The sequence below is a fragment of the Kogia breviceps genome, chromosome 1 (assembly GCF_026419965.1).
Source record: "Kogia breviceps isolate mKogBre1 chromosome 1, mKogBre1 haplotype 1, whole genome shotgun sequence".
Lineage (NCBI taxonomy): Eukaryota > Metazoa > Chordata > Mammalia > Artiodactyla > Physeteridae > Kogia > Kogia breviceps.
This window is the reverse complement of record NC_081310.1, coordinates 26,645,398-26,666,375: the sequence shown is the minus strand read 5'-3', so window position 1 is coordinate 26,666,375 and position 20,978 is coordinate 26,645,398. Positions and strand designations below refer to the sequence as shown.

At 41.0% G+C, this 20,978-nt stretch overlaps 1 protein-coding gene across 6 annotated transcripts in view; it reads right to left on the bottom strand.

The window, feature by feature from the left end:
* The window catches only part of C1H1orf21 (chromosome 1 C1orf21 homolog), a 229,090-nt gene that overhangs the window by 4,302 nt on the left and 203,810 nt on the right, over positions 1-20,978 (bottom strand). For 3 of the 6 annotated variants that reach the window (XM_067029359.1, XM_067029364.1, XM_059040674.2), the window contains one exon: positions 16,989-17,049. In XM_067029359.1, coding sequence (XP_066885460.1) covers positions 16,989-17,049 — 61 coding nt within the window. Of the gene's footprint in view, positions 1-8,120; positions 8,304-11,705; positions 12,724-16,988; positions 17,050-20,978 lie in introns of those variants that run through there. The other 3 variants (XM_067029377.1, XM_067029373.1, XM_067029367.1) reach the window with 2 other exon arrangements.

The following is a 20,978-nucleotide window of genomic DNA, read 5'->3' as shown; positions in this document are numbered from 1 at the left end:
AGCCTCAATCAAAGCAAAGGCCTAGGTGGTCAATGTGGGGCTCAGAGGGCATCTTATCCACAAGGAAGAACTCGGATGCAGTGACAGACAGACAGACACACACGTGAACTGCTGTACTCACTGATAAAGCCGTGTCTCCAACTCTGTAAATGACTTATAGGGTTAAACAGAAGGAGCATTTCAGACCCTCCAAGTTTACTGGAGGTTTTCATAAGCAAGTGCCCTCTTTTGAGGGGGTTGGGGGAAAAAAGGGTTATTATGGGATTATATGAAATCACGTGTGTGGAACTTTTGAAAACTGTAAAGCTCTATAGAATTTAAAGAATTTATCATTCAATAAAAAAAAAAGAAAGTGCCCTCTTTTGAGGGGTAGGGGACAAAAAGGGTTATTATGGGATTATATGAAATCATGTGTGTGCAACTTTTGAAAACTGTAAAGCTCTATAGAATTTAAAGAATCTATCATTCAATAAAAAAAAGAAAGTGCCCTCTTTTGAGGGACAAATCTCTTGTAAACCCTCTGCGTCAACCCAAACTGCAACTTTCATTTCTCAAGCATTTGCTCCTCTGAAATTATTATAATTACTATGAGGAGGAGAAGGAAAATTGCATCAGCTGCTTTGCAGACACTATCTCATTGGTTATTCACACCAACCCTGCAAAGTAGGTAGGAGTCCTGCGCCCTGGTACTTGTGGGCAAACCTCAGAGAAGCCCAGAACACGGGGCTAATCCTTGCCTCTTGTGTTACGACTGTAGTGAGCTGATAACTAAATTCAGATCAGTTTGATTTTTGTTATTATCACCTGTCAGCAGCTCTGAGAAGCAATTATTTTACGAACAGAAAACTTGGAAATCAAAACCAAGGAGAGTAAGAGCTCCCATATGGCCGGTGTCCTTTTAAGGGGAACCCAGGACAACGTACTGAAGCAGGCCCACCTCAGCATCACAAGGGCCCCCCACCTGCACACAGGCTCTACTGGGCCAGATAGGGAGCTTGTTTCTATAATATGACTTCACATCTCACTGAAATTTTTAAAGAACTATGCTAAAAAGAGAACCTTAAAACCTGCAGCTGTCAGAAGGCAGGAAGTAGGAGTGAGCTGGGTTTGGGAGCTACACAGCAATTCTCTTAGCCCAGAGCACGCCCTTTCCCCTTAAAGGGACTACAAAATGAAAGTCTTTGTAAAGACACTGTATGCAGCCAGCACTAGGGACTGCTAGACGCAGTTCCACCCTTGTGCAAAGGACACACTGAAAGCTACAGACAGCCAGGTCCCCACGAGACCCCACGTGCGGGAAGAATGGAAACGCATGATGATGCTGACAAGGAGGGTCGTATGAAGAACCACAGAGGCGTTTTGGTGCAGACTCAAAAAATCGCAAGGAGCTTTTTGCCTACCAGTCTCCCTGACCACACCCCTACTCTGTAGAGTTTCCATGCCCTCTTCAATCGTCTGCATTATTTTCTTGGAAACTGGAAATGTATGTCAACTCATACATTTCTAAGGTTCTAGGGTCAGGATTTTTTTGTTTGTTGAAATGTCTAGGCTCAGAGTTAGCAATATTAAGGTGCAGCAAAGGAAAGGACATTGTCCTAATTCTGCTGGTTTAAAGAGGAACAGCTCAAAGAGTGACTTCAAATAAAGGAATTATTCCTCCAAAGTGCCTACAGCACTTCTCCTCAAGTTTAAGCAGGCAAATAGTCTAGGGCTGGCTGTCCAGTTTCAGGGGTGAGTTTATCACAGAAGTCTCTAGTACTTCTCTGTAGATGTGTGTGCATTTGGCCTAATACATACCCCTCAAGCATGTAATTGTCAGCTGTGAACTGAGTATTTCCCCAATGGAGTAGACTAGAACACGGTGAAAGTTCCAGAGAGGAAGCAGTGGGCTCCAGTTTCCCCATCTGTAAAATGGGGACAGTAAGACCTAACTTGCAGTGCTGTTGTGAGACTTAGGAGTAATACACATAGGTATTTAGCAAAGCTTGGCACATGGTACTTCATAAATTATAGCTCTTATGATGATACTGAAAAATGAGATCAATAGATCCAACTGTTAATAAACTGACTATGTGAGAAACTGGGCCACTGCTGGATTACTCATCTACATTCAGGCCCTCAAACAAGCTGGCACCTCAGGGCCTGGATGCTTGTCCTTCCTCCAACTTCCTGGCCGGCTCCTGACCACAGACCACACCCCATCCACCACTTCGCATTTTCTAGACCTCTGCTCAAATGTCACCTCACTGTCTGTCTTCCCTGAGCTCCTTATATACAATAGCACTTCTTACTCTGTTTCATTTTTATTTATATTACTTATCATTACCTGACATCATTAATGTATTGCTTTGTTCCTTTATTGGCTGTCTTCCTCCTTGAATAGACGCATCCCGTGGGCAGAAAGTGTTTTCTGCACTGCTGCAACCCTAGGACTTAGACTAGTGCTGGCGACATATTAGATGCTCAATAAATATTTGTTGAATAAACGAAAGGAGGAACAGTATCTAGAGAGTTCTGAGATTTTGGAGTTGGAAGGGGACCCAGAGGTCTTCCTCCCCTACCTTGCAGCTAATGTAGAACAGACCTCCACTGACCATATTACAGGCAGGGGGTCTTCTCTTTATGACTGGAACATGTCAGATACTTCTCCAAGCTACTCATGAAATTGTTCACAGCTGAGCCCAAACCCTGCCTCTCTGTAACTCCCACAGAATGGCACAGTCAGGGCCGTTGTAACCAGAGGCTAGGTCTTCCCAGACTGATAGCATCCTTCGGTCCATTACCTGTGAATAATGAGGTTTCCACCTAGGTATTACTCCCCTGCACGTGTGTCAGTTTTCTCATGTTCTTTTTAAAGTGGAGCCATCAAAAACATCACCAGTACAGAATGAGATATCCTGGTAATATGGCCTAAGATACGTACGAATTAAGTATTTGACAAAGAGGGTCACCAGAAATGACAGATTCCAAGAGAAACGATGTGCTAAATCTTAATAATAATACAAAACAGAACATAAAACTGAGCTTCTGTCACAGCTCTGGAGAAGGAAATAACTCTTAGCCTCAAAGGCATAAAAAAGATCATGTGGAAAATAAAAAGATGAACATATTTGATCACGTAAAAATGAAACTTTGCATACCAAAAGAAAAAGAATAAAACAAAATAAAACGGCAAACCTCAATGGGAAAAATACCTGCAGCACACAATGTGTAAGTGACAAGTTACATGAGAAGCTCATATCAATAAAAAAAATTTAATGTAAGAGGATTTCAACAAGAGGGAAGGGCACAGAGTGGAAATTCATTTAGAACAAATAAAGTCAGTAAACACACAAACAGAAAAATGGTCTGTTTCAGTAATAAAAAAATACAAATGAAGACAATTAGCTATTATTTAAAAATAATGATACCCAATTCTTGGGAGTGTACAATGAAATGCAACTCTCATACACTGCGGGCAGCCTTGTAACGTGGTATGGCTGCTTTGGAAAGTAATTTGGTAACATGTATTATGAGTCATAAAAATGTTCATACCCTTATAATAGCAATCATAGACATCAATATTAATGATAAACTCCCAAATATATGTTTTTAAAAATATATGCATTTATTCCCTGGGGTTGGAGGTGGGAAAGGGCATTGGCTGTAAGCTGGCAGGAGGGATCTTACTGATGTGATGAAAATTGTTCTAAAACTGGAATGTGGTGATGGTCATGCAGTTTGGTAAGTTTACTAAAAATCATTGAATTGTATACATAAAATAAGTAAATTTTATGGCATGTAAACTATACCTTTATAAAATTCTTTGAAGTGTACAAATATTTTCATTGCAGTATATTTATTAGGCATGGAAAAAACCATCTAATATCCCAAAGAAAAAAAATGGTTAAAACATATAAAAGACGAACAAAACAGGATCGGTCATCCACTGTGTCCCAAACTGGCAGATCCTTCTTGTACATCCTGCATTTCCACATATATTGCGTTCTTCTCTCCTCCTCCCTCCTCCCCAGACTTCTCTTAGTGGTTACTTAGTCTTACGATCTTGTTCCAACGTCATAATTTCAAGTGAAAGCTCTAGGGAGAATTGGTCTCTTCCCCTCTCAGTGGTCCTTCTCTATCCCACCACGTCTTAAAAGTAATTTTAGCCAAAATGTTTGCTTCCCTTACTATAGGGGGGCAGAACAGAACATGTCTCTTATTCCCCTTTGTCTTTTGTTTTTGCTGATAAAGCAAAAGACTATTGGGAAGGGGCACCCGGGTGGAGAGGAGCAGGGTAAGGGAACCCATGAGAACTGCTCTCTCCTCTTTGTCTTTTTGACACTCAATGGAATCCTTGTGTGGCCCACAGAAGTTGGCTTTAATGAGGCTTATTTCTGCCTGGAAGTGGGCACTGTTATACTCATCATACAGCAGGCTAACTGACAGATGAAGAATTCCTCCTCCTCTCCTGAACCTCTCTGGATGACTGAGAAGCTCCATAGGTTTCTGACCTGTGCATTGTTTGGACTCTCCCACCTCCTGTCTGCTTCCTCTACATGATTCATCTTCCTCCTCTCTCTTCCTGTGGGCTTAGTGAGTCTGTTTCTTGACTTAGTCATGCCTCTTTGGTAGCCTTCTACCCTGCACTGTGGGGGAAGTCTGGCTTTCCGGGCACCAAAGAATATCTTGATTAATGAAACACAATGGTCCCAACAGTATTTGGTACAGACACTTAATGGGCCATCTTGCTTCTCTGCCCACCTAACATCTTTTCTCCCAAAAACTTCTCCTTCACGTATCACCATCCAGCGGCAACCTCGGATCTAAGTTTCTATGGGAGCCTGAACATTTAAACTCCGTCGAACCAGGAATACAGGGGCACGAGAGCTGCATTCCACAGCTTGAGCATCTGTGAACCACCAGGCAGAATCCAGAACAAAGATGACGGACGAGGAGGAGGCGGGAAGAGGGTGGAAAAGTGAAATGAAGGACACCCACCCCCCACCACCCCGCCCGGGGCTGCTGTTCAACCCTCCTCCTGTAGGGCTGTGGGCCAGGAGTCAGCCGCCCTCCACTGCTTCCTCGGGGCTGCAAGTGTCAGAGCCTCTTCAGTCAGGGAGTATTTCAGCAGCATTTTCGTTACAGCACAACAACAATTTATAACAAGTTGTGAGGCGACGCCGAAACCTTTGGCGGTGCTGTTCAAGTCTCCTCCCCTGGCTTATTTCATTACAAAAATCAATCAAGGCATTAATGGCCAAGTGTGTTTCTAATAAGCTTTATTCTAATGAGACTTGTGCATTATCATTTCAGTTGGAAAAAGGAATCGCTCGTAATGAGCATTGGGAGGATGACAGTCTCTGTTTTGCTGACCACGTATAGGAAGGGTCGCCACGATAACAACCAGTGACAAGAACCCTTGGATATTGGCCTTTTCATTTCCAAGAGAGAATGTATTGACTAAACAGCTTTAAAACTCCCATGAAGTGTTTATTATACCCCAATCCTCATTCTACTGATAAAATCCTTCTACAAAGGATATTTTAGGAGCTTAAGGGACCCATTTCTCAAGGTCCTGCTTTGCCTGATGTTGGCACTCAGATGACTTCGAAGATGCTCCCTTCCCCACGAGGAGGTGAGGAGGAGTGAGGACAGGGAAGAGCAGGGGTGGGACTTCCCTGGCGGTCCAGTGGTTAAGACTCTGTGCTTCCAATGCAGAGGGCACAGGTTAGATCCCCGGTTGGGGAACTAAGATCCCACAAGCCACCGCATGGCAAGGCCAAAAAAAGAAAAGAAAAAAAAAAAAAAAAGCAGGGATACAAGAATGCAGGATGCCCATGTCTCTGGGCCATATTGAACTGATGTCCTAGAGCAGGTTGGCGACTTTCTCGATGAAGGACCAAAGAGTAAATAATTCAGGCTTTGCATTCTAAAGGGTGTCTGTTGCAACTCAGCTCTAGCTGTAAGCATGAAGGCAGCCACAGAGGAAAAGTAAAAGAACGAGTATGGCTGTGTTCCGACAAAACTTTATTTGTGGACCCTTAAGTTGGAATTTCACATGATTTTTCACATGTCAGAAAATTTTATTCGGCCTTTTGTTTCCCCCAACCATTTAAACACATAGAAACCATTCTTGTCCGGCAGCCTAGATTTGGCCCTTGGGCTGTATTCTGCCCACTTCTGTCACGGAAAATACAATTACCGTCTGTAGGTTCAGAGGCTAACTGTGTCACGGGTTCGGGCCCTCTTCCTAAGCGCTTACACAGCAGAGATAGATTCCACCTTGAGAGACATTTCTCTCAAGATGGGGCCAGGGTTCTCTTCTCCAAAAGGTCGTTTTATAAAATTGTCCTTATCTTATAAACAAAAAAACCATCGATCAAAATCAAAATTAAATTTAAAAATTTTCTTACAACCCCATCTTGCTAATAAATTAGTAAGTTTTCAAGTTTCATTTAAATCTCTGTCCATAGGTATGTAATTTTTATATAGTTTCAATGCTATGATAGACAACAAATTTTAAAATTTTATTTATTTACTAATTTATAACATCTTTATTGGAGTATAATTGCTTTACAATGGTGTGTTAGTTTCTGCTTTACAGCAAAGTGAATCAGTTATACATATACGTATGTTCCCATATCCCCTCCCTCTTGCGTCTCCCTCCCACCCTCCCTATCCCACCCCTCTAGGTGGTCACAAAGCACCCAGCTGATCTCCCTGTGCCATGCGGCTGCTTCCCACTAGCTATCCACCCTATGTTTGGTAGTGTATATATGTCCATGCCACTCTCTCACTTCGTCACAGCTTACCCTTCCCCCTCCCCATATCCTCAAGGCCATGCTCTAGTAGGTCTGTGTTTTATTCCCGTCCTACACCTAGTCTCTTCATGAATTTCTGTTTTCTTCGATTCCATATATATGTGTTAGCATATGGTATTTGTTTTTCTCTTTCTGACTTATTTCACTGTGTATGACAGGCTCCAGGTCCATCCACCTCACTACAAATAACTCAATTTCGTTTCTTTTTATGGCTGAGTAATATTCCATTGTCTATATGTGCCACACCTTCTTTACCCTTCCTCTGTTGATGGACACTTAGGTTGCTTCCATGTCCTGGCTGTTGTAAATAGAGCTGCTCACAGAGACCACAGTGCTCACCTTCCCTTTCCTTCCTCTTTGCTTTCAGAATAGGAAGCACATGCATTTGGCCAGGGAGAGGACTGCAGCTACTGATGGCATGTCCCTGCCCACAGAAGGCACAGAAGAGTGAACTAGCTAGATATGAGGGAGAAAAGGCCCAGAGAGCAGTGAGGAGTGGGTGTCCCGGGCCCATGGCTGGGGAGAACATGTCCATTTGGCTTCCTTCCTCTTCCAGGACATGGTTACGGTGGGCAAGTTGTACCCTGAAAAGAGGAAGAAAAGCAGGGTCCATGGGATTTCATGATGGATCCTGAGGTTTCCACTGGCCCGAGGAATCTAGTACACTTCCTGGGAATTAACACTTTGGGAGGATAACAACTGGGGGAGGCCCAGAGGACACATGAGAAGCTGGGCAAACCGAACTAACTGAATTTGTGGGGACTCTTTAGCCTAATAAGTTACGAAGCTCTGATTAAATTAAGGCCTGTCACACATTTGATCAACTGGCCAATAAGAACAGCAATGAATAGAGGTCAACTCCATCTGCAGCCATGACTATCAGAGCCCTTGGAAATGGGAACGGTTTCAAATGAAATTAAAACAGGAGCACTGGGCTTCCCTGGTGGCACAGTGGTTAAGAATCCACCTGCCAATGCAGGGGACACGGATTTGAGCCCTGGTCCGGGAAGATCCCAACATGCCGCGGGTCAACTAAGCCTGTGCACCGCAACTACTGAGCCTGCGCTCTAGAGCCCACGAGCCACAACTACTGAAGCCCGAGTGCCACAACTACTGAAGCCTGCGCACCTAGAGCCCGTGCTCCACAACGAGAGAAGCCACCGCAATGAAAAGCCCACACACCACAGCGAAGAGTAGCCCCCGCTCGCCGCAACTAGAGAAAGCCCGCGCACAGCAACGAAGACCCAATGCAGCCATCAATCAATCAATCAACCAATCAAAAACAAAAAAACAAATGAACAAAAAACCCAGAAGAACTTAAGGTGACTTAGAGCATGCCTTGGTGCCCATGTATTAGTTCCTCCTGAAGGTTTTCTTCCACCAAACTGTAGATATGCGGATGCAGTGGAAGGTGTGAGCAACGCCAGTGACCGCTGTGTAATCTGCTTGTTTTCCACCTGACATTTTGTCATACACATATTCCTCTTTTCATAGACTTCTCTGAATTTTGAGAAATTTAAAAGATACAGAAAAGTATAATGAACGTAACAAACACTGCATTTCAATCACAGGTGTAAGAACTAGTAATATTTTGTAACATTGCTTCTAGCTGCCACTCTCTCCCTGAAGAAATGAAACTACCATCCCAGTCCCATTCCCCTTCCCCCTTCCCCAGGTACAACAATGGTCATGGGTTTGGTATGATCATTTTTGATACTTTAATAATTATATCATATTCATAATATACCAAATAAACTACACATCTTGCATATGAATGTTAAATATATCATATAAAAACATACTATAGTAATGTGTGCATGCACTCATGTATGTGTGTGTATAACTGGTGTTTAATAAATATTTGTGGAATGTCCATCTAAAAACAGTGTATTTTTTTAAATTTGTATGGTGTCACACAATTTTTATCATTCTGCTTATTCCTCCATTCATTTAATAATATGATTTGAGATCTATAATTGTGGAGATATATATATATATATATATGCGCCTGGGTCATTTCTTTTAACTGCTGCATGATATTGTACTGTGGGACTAAAAGGATTTTACTTATTCATTCCTCTAGTGCTAGGCGCTTAAACTGCCTTCCAGGTTTAAAAAAATTTTTTTCCTACTGAGCACAGTATGTATTCTTCAGTGAACTTTATTGCACACATGGAAGAGAATTTCAAGGATATAGACTCATAACTTTAATTGATAGTTTTTACTGGTTTGTATTGATAGTACTTCCTTATATATGCTGGCTACAGATCCTTTTCATGTTTTAAGTATTGCAAATATATTCCAAACTAGTTTACTAGAAGCTCTGCATTTAGGAATTAGGAGACTTATTAATAAGATAGATACTGACCCATGATACTCACCTAACTCTCTGTGTCTATTTGTTAAGAGCCCAGAAGGGAGGCAGAATATGATTAAACATCTCCAAACCTCCCACAACCAATTTCGAGAATATGAGTTTAAAGTATTTGGTACTCCTCTTTTGACTCTATTTAGAAAAATGGGACTAAATGAGGGCAATCTAGAAGTGTCTGCCCCAAGAATGCTTTCTCTAGGAATTCTCCACAAAATTTCCAAGAGAGGACTAAGTATCCCACAAATGACAAGATATCTCAGAATAAACATTTCAAGAAATGTACAAAACACAATATGCTTTATAATTCCTTCCCAATTGATATAAAGGGGCATGCCTCATTCTTTGCTACAGAGGGTTCTGTTTAGTGGGAGTTTGGAAAGTTGGGGGTAAATCAGGTAAGATACTCTCTGAAGTTCTTCCCAACTCAAAACTTTATGCTGCTAGATTAGAAGCTCCCTAAAGGCAAGGACCCAATTTCCTAATTCCTCATGGTGCAGCTCCATGGCCCTGGCTCATTTCTGCATCCAGAGAACACATTCCAGATAAGCTTGTTAAATGAATCAAAGAAGTTAGTCTTATCGCTTTAATGATCTTGTTAGGGATCCCCTTTCCTAACTGTTTGTTGTTATAAACATTTTAAGACTAGTATTAATGAATATTTGCAAAAGCAGGTTTTAGGCAACCCACAAGAATTAAAAAAGAATGAACCCTCCAAACAGCAAAAATACAGATAGGGATTCAGCTGTACCCCGGCCACTGACTCAAGGACTCATTCTGTAATCAGCTCAAAAGCTGGCACAGGTTATTTAATAGCTCTATAAATGTTCAGACGAATCTAATTCCTTAACACGTTTATACCACACAGGAGGGAGGTGGGCCAGTACACTGGAAAATATCCTCTTCTAATTCTCTGTCTACAAGGAGACATCTATACCACAGGAAGGCACTTGCTCAAGCAAGGCTCAAGCTGATAAGTTCTGCATGTTCAGTTTCAGTCACCACCTCCCCCAAATCATTCCTCTACAAATGGCCTTTACGATGTGGATACAGGCAACTTCAACCAAAATAAAAGCTACCAATCACAGAGCACATACAACACATCAAACACACCGCTATAGACTCTACATGAATTTTCTTTAATTGCCCGGACAAGTTAGTATTACTATCCACATTTTTTGGTGAGGAAACTGAGGATCAGAAAGGTTAAACAATTAGCCTGGGGTCACACAGCTACTACTGGAGTGGGTCTTCGGATTTGCCTGGGGTTTGAAGCACAGGCTCTTTCACTTGCTCTGTGCTGCCCCTTTTCTTGACCTTTCTCAGTTCTGTTTCTTGGCACTGTACCTACCATATACTGCCATGGGGCTCCTAACCGTTAATAGCCCCTCCTATCACGCTAAGCCCTCTGCTACAGGAGTCTGCCCCATCACACCTCCTTCCTTCGTGGGCTTCTGCTTCTGCTAAGCCCAGTGGTCTTATCTGCCCCATTCACTCATTCAACAAATGATTAAGCCTCTGTTCTGTCCCAGGCCCTGTGCTAGGTTCTAGGCAAACAAAGAGACCCAATTTTTATCCTTAGGGAACCGTCTATGTAATGCTTCGAGTTCTTTTAGAGATTCTTAAATAATAAATCAGCAGTGACAGAGGCTGGCACCTTCTGTCCCCAAGGGCCCTCTGCAGGGCTAAAATAATGCCCCTGGATGCTAAGCGCAAAGAGTGGAAAGGCCATGGGGGGGGGGAGGGGAAACAGCCCAGGAAGAGGATGGGAAGGAGAAACCGAATGGGAACAAGACAGAAAAACGACACAAGCCAGCATCACTGTCTCTCCGCTCTGAGTGGCACCTTGGGCCGCCTTCCTTTGCCCAAGTACTACACCCATGGCAAAATGACACCATTCACCGATTGGGCCCCAGGTTGCTGTTGAGTTCAGAGCACTGTCGGCCTCACTGCTTTCATAAAAATGGCACGGTTTTTATTTGTATTCATGTACTCCACTGTTCTGGAACCTGGACTCTTCTCCTTTGCTACTCCCTAAGGCACCAGGCTGACAGAACCTCAAGAATTCTCTGCAAATCAAGCCCTCCAGAAAAAAAGAAAGTGAGCAGAGACTGGGTGTGTTGCATTCTTCTAGGCTTGCTGCCTGCTTTATTTTCCTTGGCTGCATGACCCATGACTAGTAGCTACATGGAATGCTGGGGAACGCTAGGATCCTCAAAGCCACGGTGTGCACGCACTTCGCCAGTGGCTCCTGCACCAATGTTATCATAGTAACTATTAAGAAGTCACCTGGGGCTTCCCTGGTGGCGCAGTGGTTGAGAGTCCGCCTGCCGATGCAGGGGATACGGGTTCGTGCCCCGGTCCGGGAAGATCCCACGTGCTGTGGAGCGGCTGGGCCCGTGAGCCATGGCCGCTGAGCCTGCATGTCTGGAGCCCGTGCTCCGCAACGGGAGAGGCCACAACAGTGAGAGGCCCACGTCCCACAAAAAAAAAAAAAAAAAAAAAAGTCACCTGCATAAAGCCATGCAGTAGTGCGAGAAACAGAACAGGGCTGAGTTACAGCCTTACCCTTGCAATTACAGCTTTACTTTGGCCAGAGAATGAGGAAAGGTACATACAGGAGAGACAGTAGGCAAGGCAGGGGGCTGAAGGGAAAGGAGACACAAGGCAAGGTTTGGTTATTAGCAAAATTAAGGCCCTGCCGTGTTTCCCACGGAGCAAGGAGCTGTTTAATGGAATATCGGCAGCCCAGCCCAGTTCCAAAACCCAGGTGCCAGCAAGAGCGTCTCTCTGCCAGTGCTGAAGGCCCTGGTTGTTACGGAAATCGACGAGCTGATAGGAGGGACATGCTATGACTTCCTCTGTACACGTGGGGCAGAGGCCGGGTGACATTCTTCAGGATCTGATACAACAGTCCCATGTTTCTCATCGCCGGCGGCACTGAGGAGGCCTTTAAACGCACCACCAGAAAGTAAAACCTATCATCACCCACAGGTGCCAAATATTATATCCGACTCTATAGCAGCTCTGCAGTTAAACAGTCTACTTCAGGAAGAGTTTATATATAGAACGAAAAATCACGGCTCATAATTACACACAAGTCACTCTCTTTACCTGATGAAAAGCAAACACCTTCGGATCTCTGACACACTGATTCATAACGTAGTTCAGACTGATCTGACATAATATTAAGAAAAGGAGCCCTTGAAATAAATCTATAAATGCAGACGCACCATGTTTCTCACCAACTAGGTTAGTTCTGGGGCCAAGGAAATCAGGCCACTTCAGGAACCCAAACATTTTCTAAGTGTAAATGATTTTTCAACAGATGTGAAGGTCTATAGAGAAACATCTTTTAAAATCAGCTGATTTTAAATCCATCCACTGCTCTTTCTAAGACATTTCCTCAAAAGGTCACGTTGAATAATTCCAGTCAACAGAGGCGGAGTCTCAAAATCGTACAGGGATATGCGAGGCATGGCGGCACGCTGATGGCTCACCCTCGGAGGGGTGAAGTACTATGAGCTATTCTCGAAGAGGAGAAGGGAGCTATGAAAGGAAGGAGAATGGGTTTTCTTGGAGTTATCTGTGCTCAGTTTCCTAATTTTCTTTACAGTCAGAGATACATATGGATAAGACCAGACCCTGACGAAACTCGTGGGTACTCATGGGTGTAGTTGGGCCCCGGATCTGAGCACAGCCCATCAGTGAAATGCACAGGTTCTTTGCCTGGGGCCCAAGGACAGGCTCCAGACAGTTATAAAACTCTGAAATTTTACTTAAGAATTTTGTGTATATGGTATCATGTGCATTTTTATAGGGAGAGTCTTTATAACTTTTACAACATTCCAAAAAAAAAAAAAAAAAATGCCCATGACCCAACAGAGCTTAAGATGCTTTTCACAAGGAAAACTAACCAGATGCAATTGGCATTGCACTGAGACATTCTTTATTTAACGTTCAGGGTTCTCTCTGAGAGAGCAAAAGACTTCTCAGTTGTCAGCTGTTCTTACATCTTCCTAAAGCAAAATATAAATCCCTGCGTTTGCCTGGGAAGGATAGTATTAATGCAGATACCTAAAAAATGTATTTACTTCTTCTGCTTCTTACAAATAAACTCAAATATACAGTAGAAAGCATATCTTAAAATCTGATGTGATCTGTCTCTGGTACGATATTCAGAAACTCCTCCACAGGGCCAAGTTTTAAGAATCTAGATCTCTTCTTTCTCCTCTAAATATAGTGAAAGACGAGAGTTAAAAATCTTTATCTTGCTCTGCAGTAAACTGTCATTTTCCTTAAGCTGTAAAAGTAGGCAAATGTCACCACTTCACATAAAGTTCAGGAGCCTGTGAATTGTCAGGGACAACAGCTATAGGTTGTAATGGAATAATGGTTAGGTATCCAAGTGAAAAATAATGAGGTAAAGATAAATGAGGTGCTCCCATTGTTTCATGGCATTTTTTAACTCTCCAAAAGGAAAAGCAAAAGCAGATCAGAGCTTACAATGCTCTTTTGAACTCTCACTGCTCTCCTGACAGAAATCTCTCCTGTGGTCATCTCCAGATGCAGCTCAGTGTCTTGGCCTTCTTCACGCCAGAACAATGAAATGGTGTCAAGCGTTGGGACGTCCCAACGCCAAGGACGTCCCAACTGCCTGGTTCATGGACCCCAAGTTTCAGCACTTGACCCCTGAAACACCTACGTTCAATACAGGAGGACCTGACTCACGGTGATAATGGTGCAAGGGGTGATTGAAGTAGGACTCCTCGATTGGTAAAATGATTACCTTTTCAAAGAAATTTGCATTTAAAACTGAGCTCCTCAAGTCAAGGGACCCTTTCCTACTTATTTTGCATCCCTTATTTCCTATCTGTTTTTCTATCCTGAGACACAGCATAATGCATGGTATGCTAAATAATTAAATGATGCTAAATAATTTAGCATCAAAAGTGCTAAATAATTTTTTAATACATTTTTGCTACTTGCTTTTCTTTGACACCAATAACTTCTTAGAAAACCGCTGGCCCAGTTGTGGTGCAAAAGTAAACTGCAGCTCGGCACCACGATCATTTTTGATTTAGAGTAGTCCACATTAAGTTTCACTGTAAGTATTATACCATCTAGCAGTCCTTGCTTCCTTATACTAATGGTACTTTTGCATGTATCTTGAGAGAGACAGAACAGAGATTTCTCTTAGTATGGAGAGGAGAGTTGAAAGGTAAATCAAACTATGCCCTGTAGACATTCAATAAATACAAAGGATGAATCAAGGAATGGCAGGTTTAAATCTCTACAGATTCACGCAATTTTGCTTCTTACCAATTTAAGGAAGAAAAAAGGAATTCCCGGACATTTCTGAGGAAGATTATATCTCAAAACTCAAGGCCTCTCAGAGTGACTCCAATTTTCAGCATGAAGCTCTGAGTTTCATTTTTTAAAATCAATCCTATATAACCTAAAGAATAGATTTGAATTGCATTTATGGTTGTCCAAATATTAGTTGGACCAAAGAAATATTTAGCAATGGTAAAAAGTCAGGAAAATGATTCATAAGAATCCAACTTCCAATTTTGGTTATGTAAACTATGGTGAAGATTATGTTAAGCTGAACACATATATTAAAAAGGAACATTTTGGGCTTCCCTGGTAGCGCAGTGGTTGAGAGTCCGCCTGCTGATGCGGGGGACACGGGTTCGTGCCCCGGTCCGGGAAGATCCCACGTGCCGCGGAACGGCTGGGCGCGTGAGCCATGGCCGCTGAGCCTGCGCGTCCGGAGCCTGTGCTCCGCAACGGGAGAGGCCACAACAGTGAGAGGCCCCCGTACCACAAAAAAAAAAAAAAAAAGGAACATTTTAATTTGGGGAGGCTTAATGTTCAGATGATACATAGGATAGCATATTCACAAAATTCAGAAGGATGAACTTTAGGTAAGAGAGCAGAAACAGTAAAGTTTGGTTCAGAGAAGGTACAAAATTCCCTTAGAAATTTGTAACTGGGCACGTATCACAGATTTTATAACAGCTCATTTTTGAATATAAATGTATTCAATATATAGTGGGAACACTGTTTATGCCGAATCTACAAATGCTCCTTTGTCCAAGGAAAGTTCCATCCAATAAATAATCAAGTTATAAACTTTGCTTTTGTTGTGCTAAACACATAGTCTACATCCTGGATGCAAAGTAAGAAGGGAAGTAGAATTTCAGATGGGAACAATGAATTTCAGTTTTGAGTAACAAGAGGTAGAATTTCAATTATGGAAACACACCAGAAAGAAATTAGATCATTTAAAACACCTTGTCAGGGTCTGTAAATGTTGTTTAAAAAGATAACTTATAATTCAGGTCTCAATTTTTACAGACCACCTCTGACTACTAAGCAAATATTTTTATTGCCAAAGGGCTAATGGAGGAGAAATAATCCAGAGAAGGAAAAGATCTTCACCATTACAGTAGGAACAAAATACTGCGTTTTATGATTCTCTTTACTGAAAACAAAATGTTACTGGCAAGTTGAACAGCTTTTGAACCAATATGTGAAACCTGGTAATTATTCCTAGATGATGTTTTCAATCTAAAAAGTCATGCATAAGCTAAAATTTCACTAAAAGTAAAAAAAAAATTATACTCAAACGAGAATGTAAACATAGCCAAGGAACACTATAGATTAAACTATTATTTTAGTCCATTACCCATTTCTATTTTTCACATTGGTAATAATATGCTGGTCTTTTAATGGTGCATTAGAAGATTATATAATGATTCTTTCAGGAGAGGTCCACCTCAGAGAGGAGTCTGCTACTGAAATATGGATGAATTTAAGACCTCCTTCACTATCTTCTATTGACTGATATATACATAACCTAGGAATTCATGAAGAAATGCTCAAGGGCCACAACAAGTAAAAAAAAGAAATAAAAATTAAAATGGAAAATATTTCAAAGGTAAAATTGGCCCGTGATGCCTTAACCATAGTCGTGATATGTTCTGAATTTAGAATTTAACTCTTCTTCAGAATAAGGTTTTCAAATTATAATTCTCAGATGTATAACTTTAGTATTTAAAATTCACTCCCTGCAGTGATAAATTTAATTTCTCTAAGCACGTAAGCCTTGAACCCTCCATTCAGTTAATTCCCATGTGGCACTCTGAGATCATAAGTATGGGTTAAATTTCCACATGAATCAACTCTGTATCTTACTGTCACTGTAAAATCCACACACTTTTAGAGAGAGAAGCAACCCGGAGACTCTGCTTTGGAGTCAGACAGACGTGGGCTGGAATTCTAACAGTACCTCTATTAGCCTTGCAAACCTGGGTAAGTTACTCAAACATGAGTCTCAATTTCCTTAGCTGTAAAATACACATATTACCTGTCTCATGGCCACTCCCCTGAGGTAAGGGATTGATTGCAACATGTTTGCAACATTTGTAAATAACTCAGAGCAGCATTGGGTATGTAGTAGACAGGTACTAAATAAGGACCTCCTTGCTTGCAGTCTGAGGTCCGAGCAGGGCATCAGGTGCAGACAATACACAGTGACAGATAGCAACGCTCTGTTTCTAGGCGAAGGCTCTTGCCAGGCTCTACCTGACTTGCCACACTTTAACGAATGATCAACGGTAGCCCAGGATCCTGGGAAGCTCTGTTATACATTAAATACTCTCCTAGCCACATTGTGGTGTGGGGACCTTTGTTTTAACTCTAACCATCCCCTTGCAAGAAAAGCTTTGTAACAGACACCAGAACACTGTTACTCTAACTCATGAGGCAATATTTCCCTTGAAACATGTAGTTACTTTACTTCTTACCTTTTCAATTTTTTCATCCAGCATTCTGAAGAATTCTTGTTGGCTTTCAGAGATGTGCATGCTGAAAAACAAAGAGTAGTTAAGTGCATATTTCAGTGTTTTCTTAAACCTAGCTCCCTCAGAGGAAAAATGCCGAGTCCCTAAACTCTGGGGCAGTCATTTATTTCTGGCAGACTTTTCCACTGAAGTACTCTGAAGTCACACTAAGGATAAATGTCATTACAGTAATCCTGCAAACGTGTTTCACAATAGTCTATCAGTTCCTATGATTTAAGGAACGCAATTTCCTTTCAATGTACACGTTATTTATAGTGGTGTTACTGGGAGGTGTGTGCCCAATTTTTGCCTTGTAATTAAAACAAAAAGCACAGGCAAGCAGTACATGGCATATTTCAATCCTGTGCGTAACCATAACAAGAAAATATACCCTACATTTAAGATGTAAGATATATACATTTAAGACGATTTGTTCTAGTTCCATAAAAAATGCCATTGGTAGTTTGATAGGGATTGCACTGAATCTGTCGATTGCTTTGGGTAATATAGTCATTTTCACAATGTTGATTTTTCCAACCCAATAACATGGTAGTATATCTCTCCATCTGTTTATATCATCTTTAATTTCTTTCATCAGTGTCTTATAGTTTTCTGCATACAGGTCTTTTGTCTCCTTAGGTTTATTCCTAGGTATTTTATTCTTTTTGTTGCAATGGTAAATGGGAATGTTTCCTTAATTTCTCTTTCAGATTTTTCATCATTAGTGTATAGGAATGCAAGAGATTTCTGTGCATTAATTTTGTATCCTGCTACTTTACCAAATTCATTGATTGCTCTAGTAGTTTTCTGGTAGCATCTTTAGGATTCTCTATGTATAGTATCATGTCATCTGTAAACAGTGACAGCTTTACTTCTTCTTTTCTGATTTGGATTCCTTTTATTTCTTTTTCTTCTCTGATTGCTGTGGCTAAAACTTCCAAAACTATGTTGAATAATAGTGGTGAGAGTGGGCAACCTTGTCTTGTTCCTGATCTTAGAGGAAATGGTTTCAGTTTTTCACCATTGAGAACGATGTTGGCTGTGGGTTTGTCATATAATGGCCTTTATTATGTTGAGGTTAAGTTCCTACAAAGCTGCGATCTTAACAACAACCTAATTACTTACGTCACACCCATGTGTGTTTCTCCCAACTCAAGGGAACCATCATGCCCCCGCTTTCCTTTTACATAGCTTTACTCTATCTCTCTATGTGCTTAAAAAGCAGATGATTTATTTTAGTTGTTTTTAACTTTATAGAGTACATTATGCTCTGTGTAATGTTTCAGGACTTACTCTTTGTTCTAGTACTATACTGCTAGGGTCCATCCAGCATTGTGCATTGCTGCAGTGCATTCATTTTAACTGCTAATATTCCACTGTGTGAATACAGTGTAGTTCATCTATCCAATTTCCTGTCAAAGGGCATTTGGGTTGTTTCTAATTGTTAAGGTGTTCTTATCAAGTGTCAGACACTGTGATAAGAACTGGGCATATATTATTTCATTTAAGCCCCAGCCCTATAAGACAGGATTTTTCCACCTCCATTTTTCTTGGAGAAAACTGAAGCTCACAGACATAAAGTCACTGGCCTGAGATTACAAAGTCAGTAAGAATGTGCTCTATGTGGTGCATCAAATGAAGGTGCGAGCATTATCTGCCTTCATTATTAATAAATCTGCCATTATCAGGTATGGGATTGTCCTTCCACTCATGGGGAAAAAAACCTCCTCTTATTTTATACAGCTGCATAATAAATAATAATTCCCTGGATCCTATATTATGTCAACGAGTAGAAAAAGTAAAACCCTTCTCTTAGCCCTCCAGAAATATTTCTTAGTTGAATTCCAGAAACTCAATGATCTGACTCGTAGTTTAAAATACACACACACACACACACATACACACACACACACACACACGAGCATTATGCTGTGTGAAGAACAGGGGATTTTCTTCATAATTTTAATGTAAACACACGAGCCAATTTAATCAACTTCTCTGAAGCTTCAGCACATGCCAGTCTGCAAAGCATGCTATTTCAATGTGTCAAAGTTAAATAAGTATTTGCTTTAAAGGAAAAAAGAAATTCTCAAAAGAGTCTTTTTCTAGAAGCATTTAAAAGGAGCATATATCTAATGGCTTGGATGAAAAGATGATATGGTAGTGTTATCAGGTATCTGTTTTCCCCAGAGGCAGATAAAATTAGTGTAGATAAAAGTGAAGTGGATTAGGTAGGTTGTGATTATAGCATGACTTTTACCTGAGGGTGAAAAAAATCGGTTGTCCCATTACATGGGACATGTAAATGTCCCATGTAATGTACATGATAAATGGTTTTAAAAATGTCCAGTTTTCTTTGGAAGCAAAAATTCAATCCCTGAGCTTATTCACCGCCCCCTGAAGAGTCCTAACCACCATATCACAGTGGTCATGGCTGCAGCAGTTCCAGACACTCAGCCAGGTTAAAGCGATTATGTTATTTTTGTCTCAACCTCCTGGGAAGAACCAGAGAACACAACTGTTTCCACTTATGATATTGATTTACATATATGTCACAGTTAAATTTATTTGGGGATGGTGGTGACTGTGTCAGATGTACTCCTGTGATCAGCACCCTTAGGGAATTTGTTCATATTTAGGCAGAACAGCACAAAAGAGATTTGCAGCCTCTGGGATTACAGATTCTTTGGAGAAAGGGCAGGTAGCTTCAAAGTCACACAAGTGCATTTTATCACCAAGGTAGACTCAGTTTTAGAACAATATAGAAACTACTCATTATTCTCTTAAGCATTTTAATTGTGAAATACTTAACACATAGAAAAGGAAACATATAATGTTATTTGTACATTTTCAAATAATAATAATTAAAGGAACACGCATGTAACCACCACTCGGATTAAGAGATAGAACCTCTGGTCCCATTGTCTTCAATCCAGTAGAAAGAGCCACTATTCTGAATTTAATGCCTTTTCATTTCCTTGCTTGCCTTTATTGTTTTACCACGTACATATATAGAATATATGGCTTAGCTCTGCATGTTTTTGCACTTTATATGCATGAAACTGTACATAGGCAGGTACTACTACTTACCTTACTGGTACAACCTTACATTTCATGAGATTCCTCTATCTTGATCTGGGTAGCTATTATAGGTCATTCATTTTCACTGATATGTAGCATTCTCATCATAAGAATATACCATATTTTTGTTATCCATTACATGTCTGATTGACATTCGGGTTTTATTTCCAAGAGCTTTTTTTTTTTTGGCCATGTCACCTCCACAAGACATGCAGGATCTTAGTTCCCCGACCAGGGATGGAACCCATGCCCTGTGCAGTGGAAGCGTGGAGTCTTAACCACTGGACTGCCAGGGAAGTCCCATATCTTCAAGAGTTGTAAGAGCTCACGTAAACAGTGCTGCTATGGGCATTTCAAAATATGCCTGCTGGCACACATGCACAAGAGTTTCTCTAGGGCATGCACCTGAGAGTGGAGTTGTTTTCCAAAGTAATTGTACCAGTTTATATCCCTACATTCCGGTAAACATTTTAGTATCATTAGACTTCTAAATTTTTGCCAATCTTGTGGTGTGAAATGGTATTTTTTCATATGCATTAGCTATTCATGTTTCCTCTTCAGTCAAGTGGTTGTTTATGTCTTTAGCCTGCTTTTCTATGAGTCCTGTCTTTTACTTATTGATTCATAGAATTACTTGATATATTCTGGAAACCCAACTATTGTTAATTATATGTATTATAAATATATTCCATCATTTTGTGGCCTTTTACTCTCCTATAGTATATTTTGATAAACAGAAGTTCTTAATTTTAATGTAGTCACAAAAATTAATCATTTTTCTTAAGATTTGCATCCTTTGTGACTTATTCAAAGTTTTTCCCTACCCCACAGTTATAAAGATATTCCCCTTCTTCTTCTTCTAACTGATGTGAA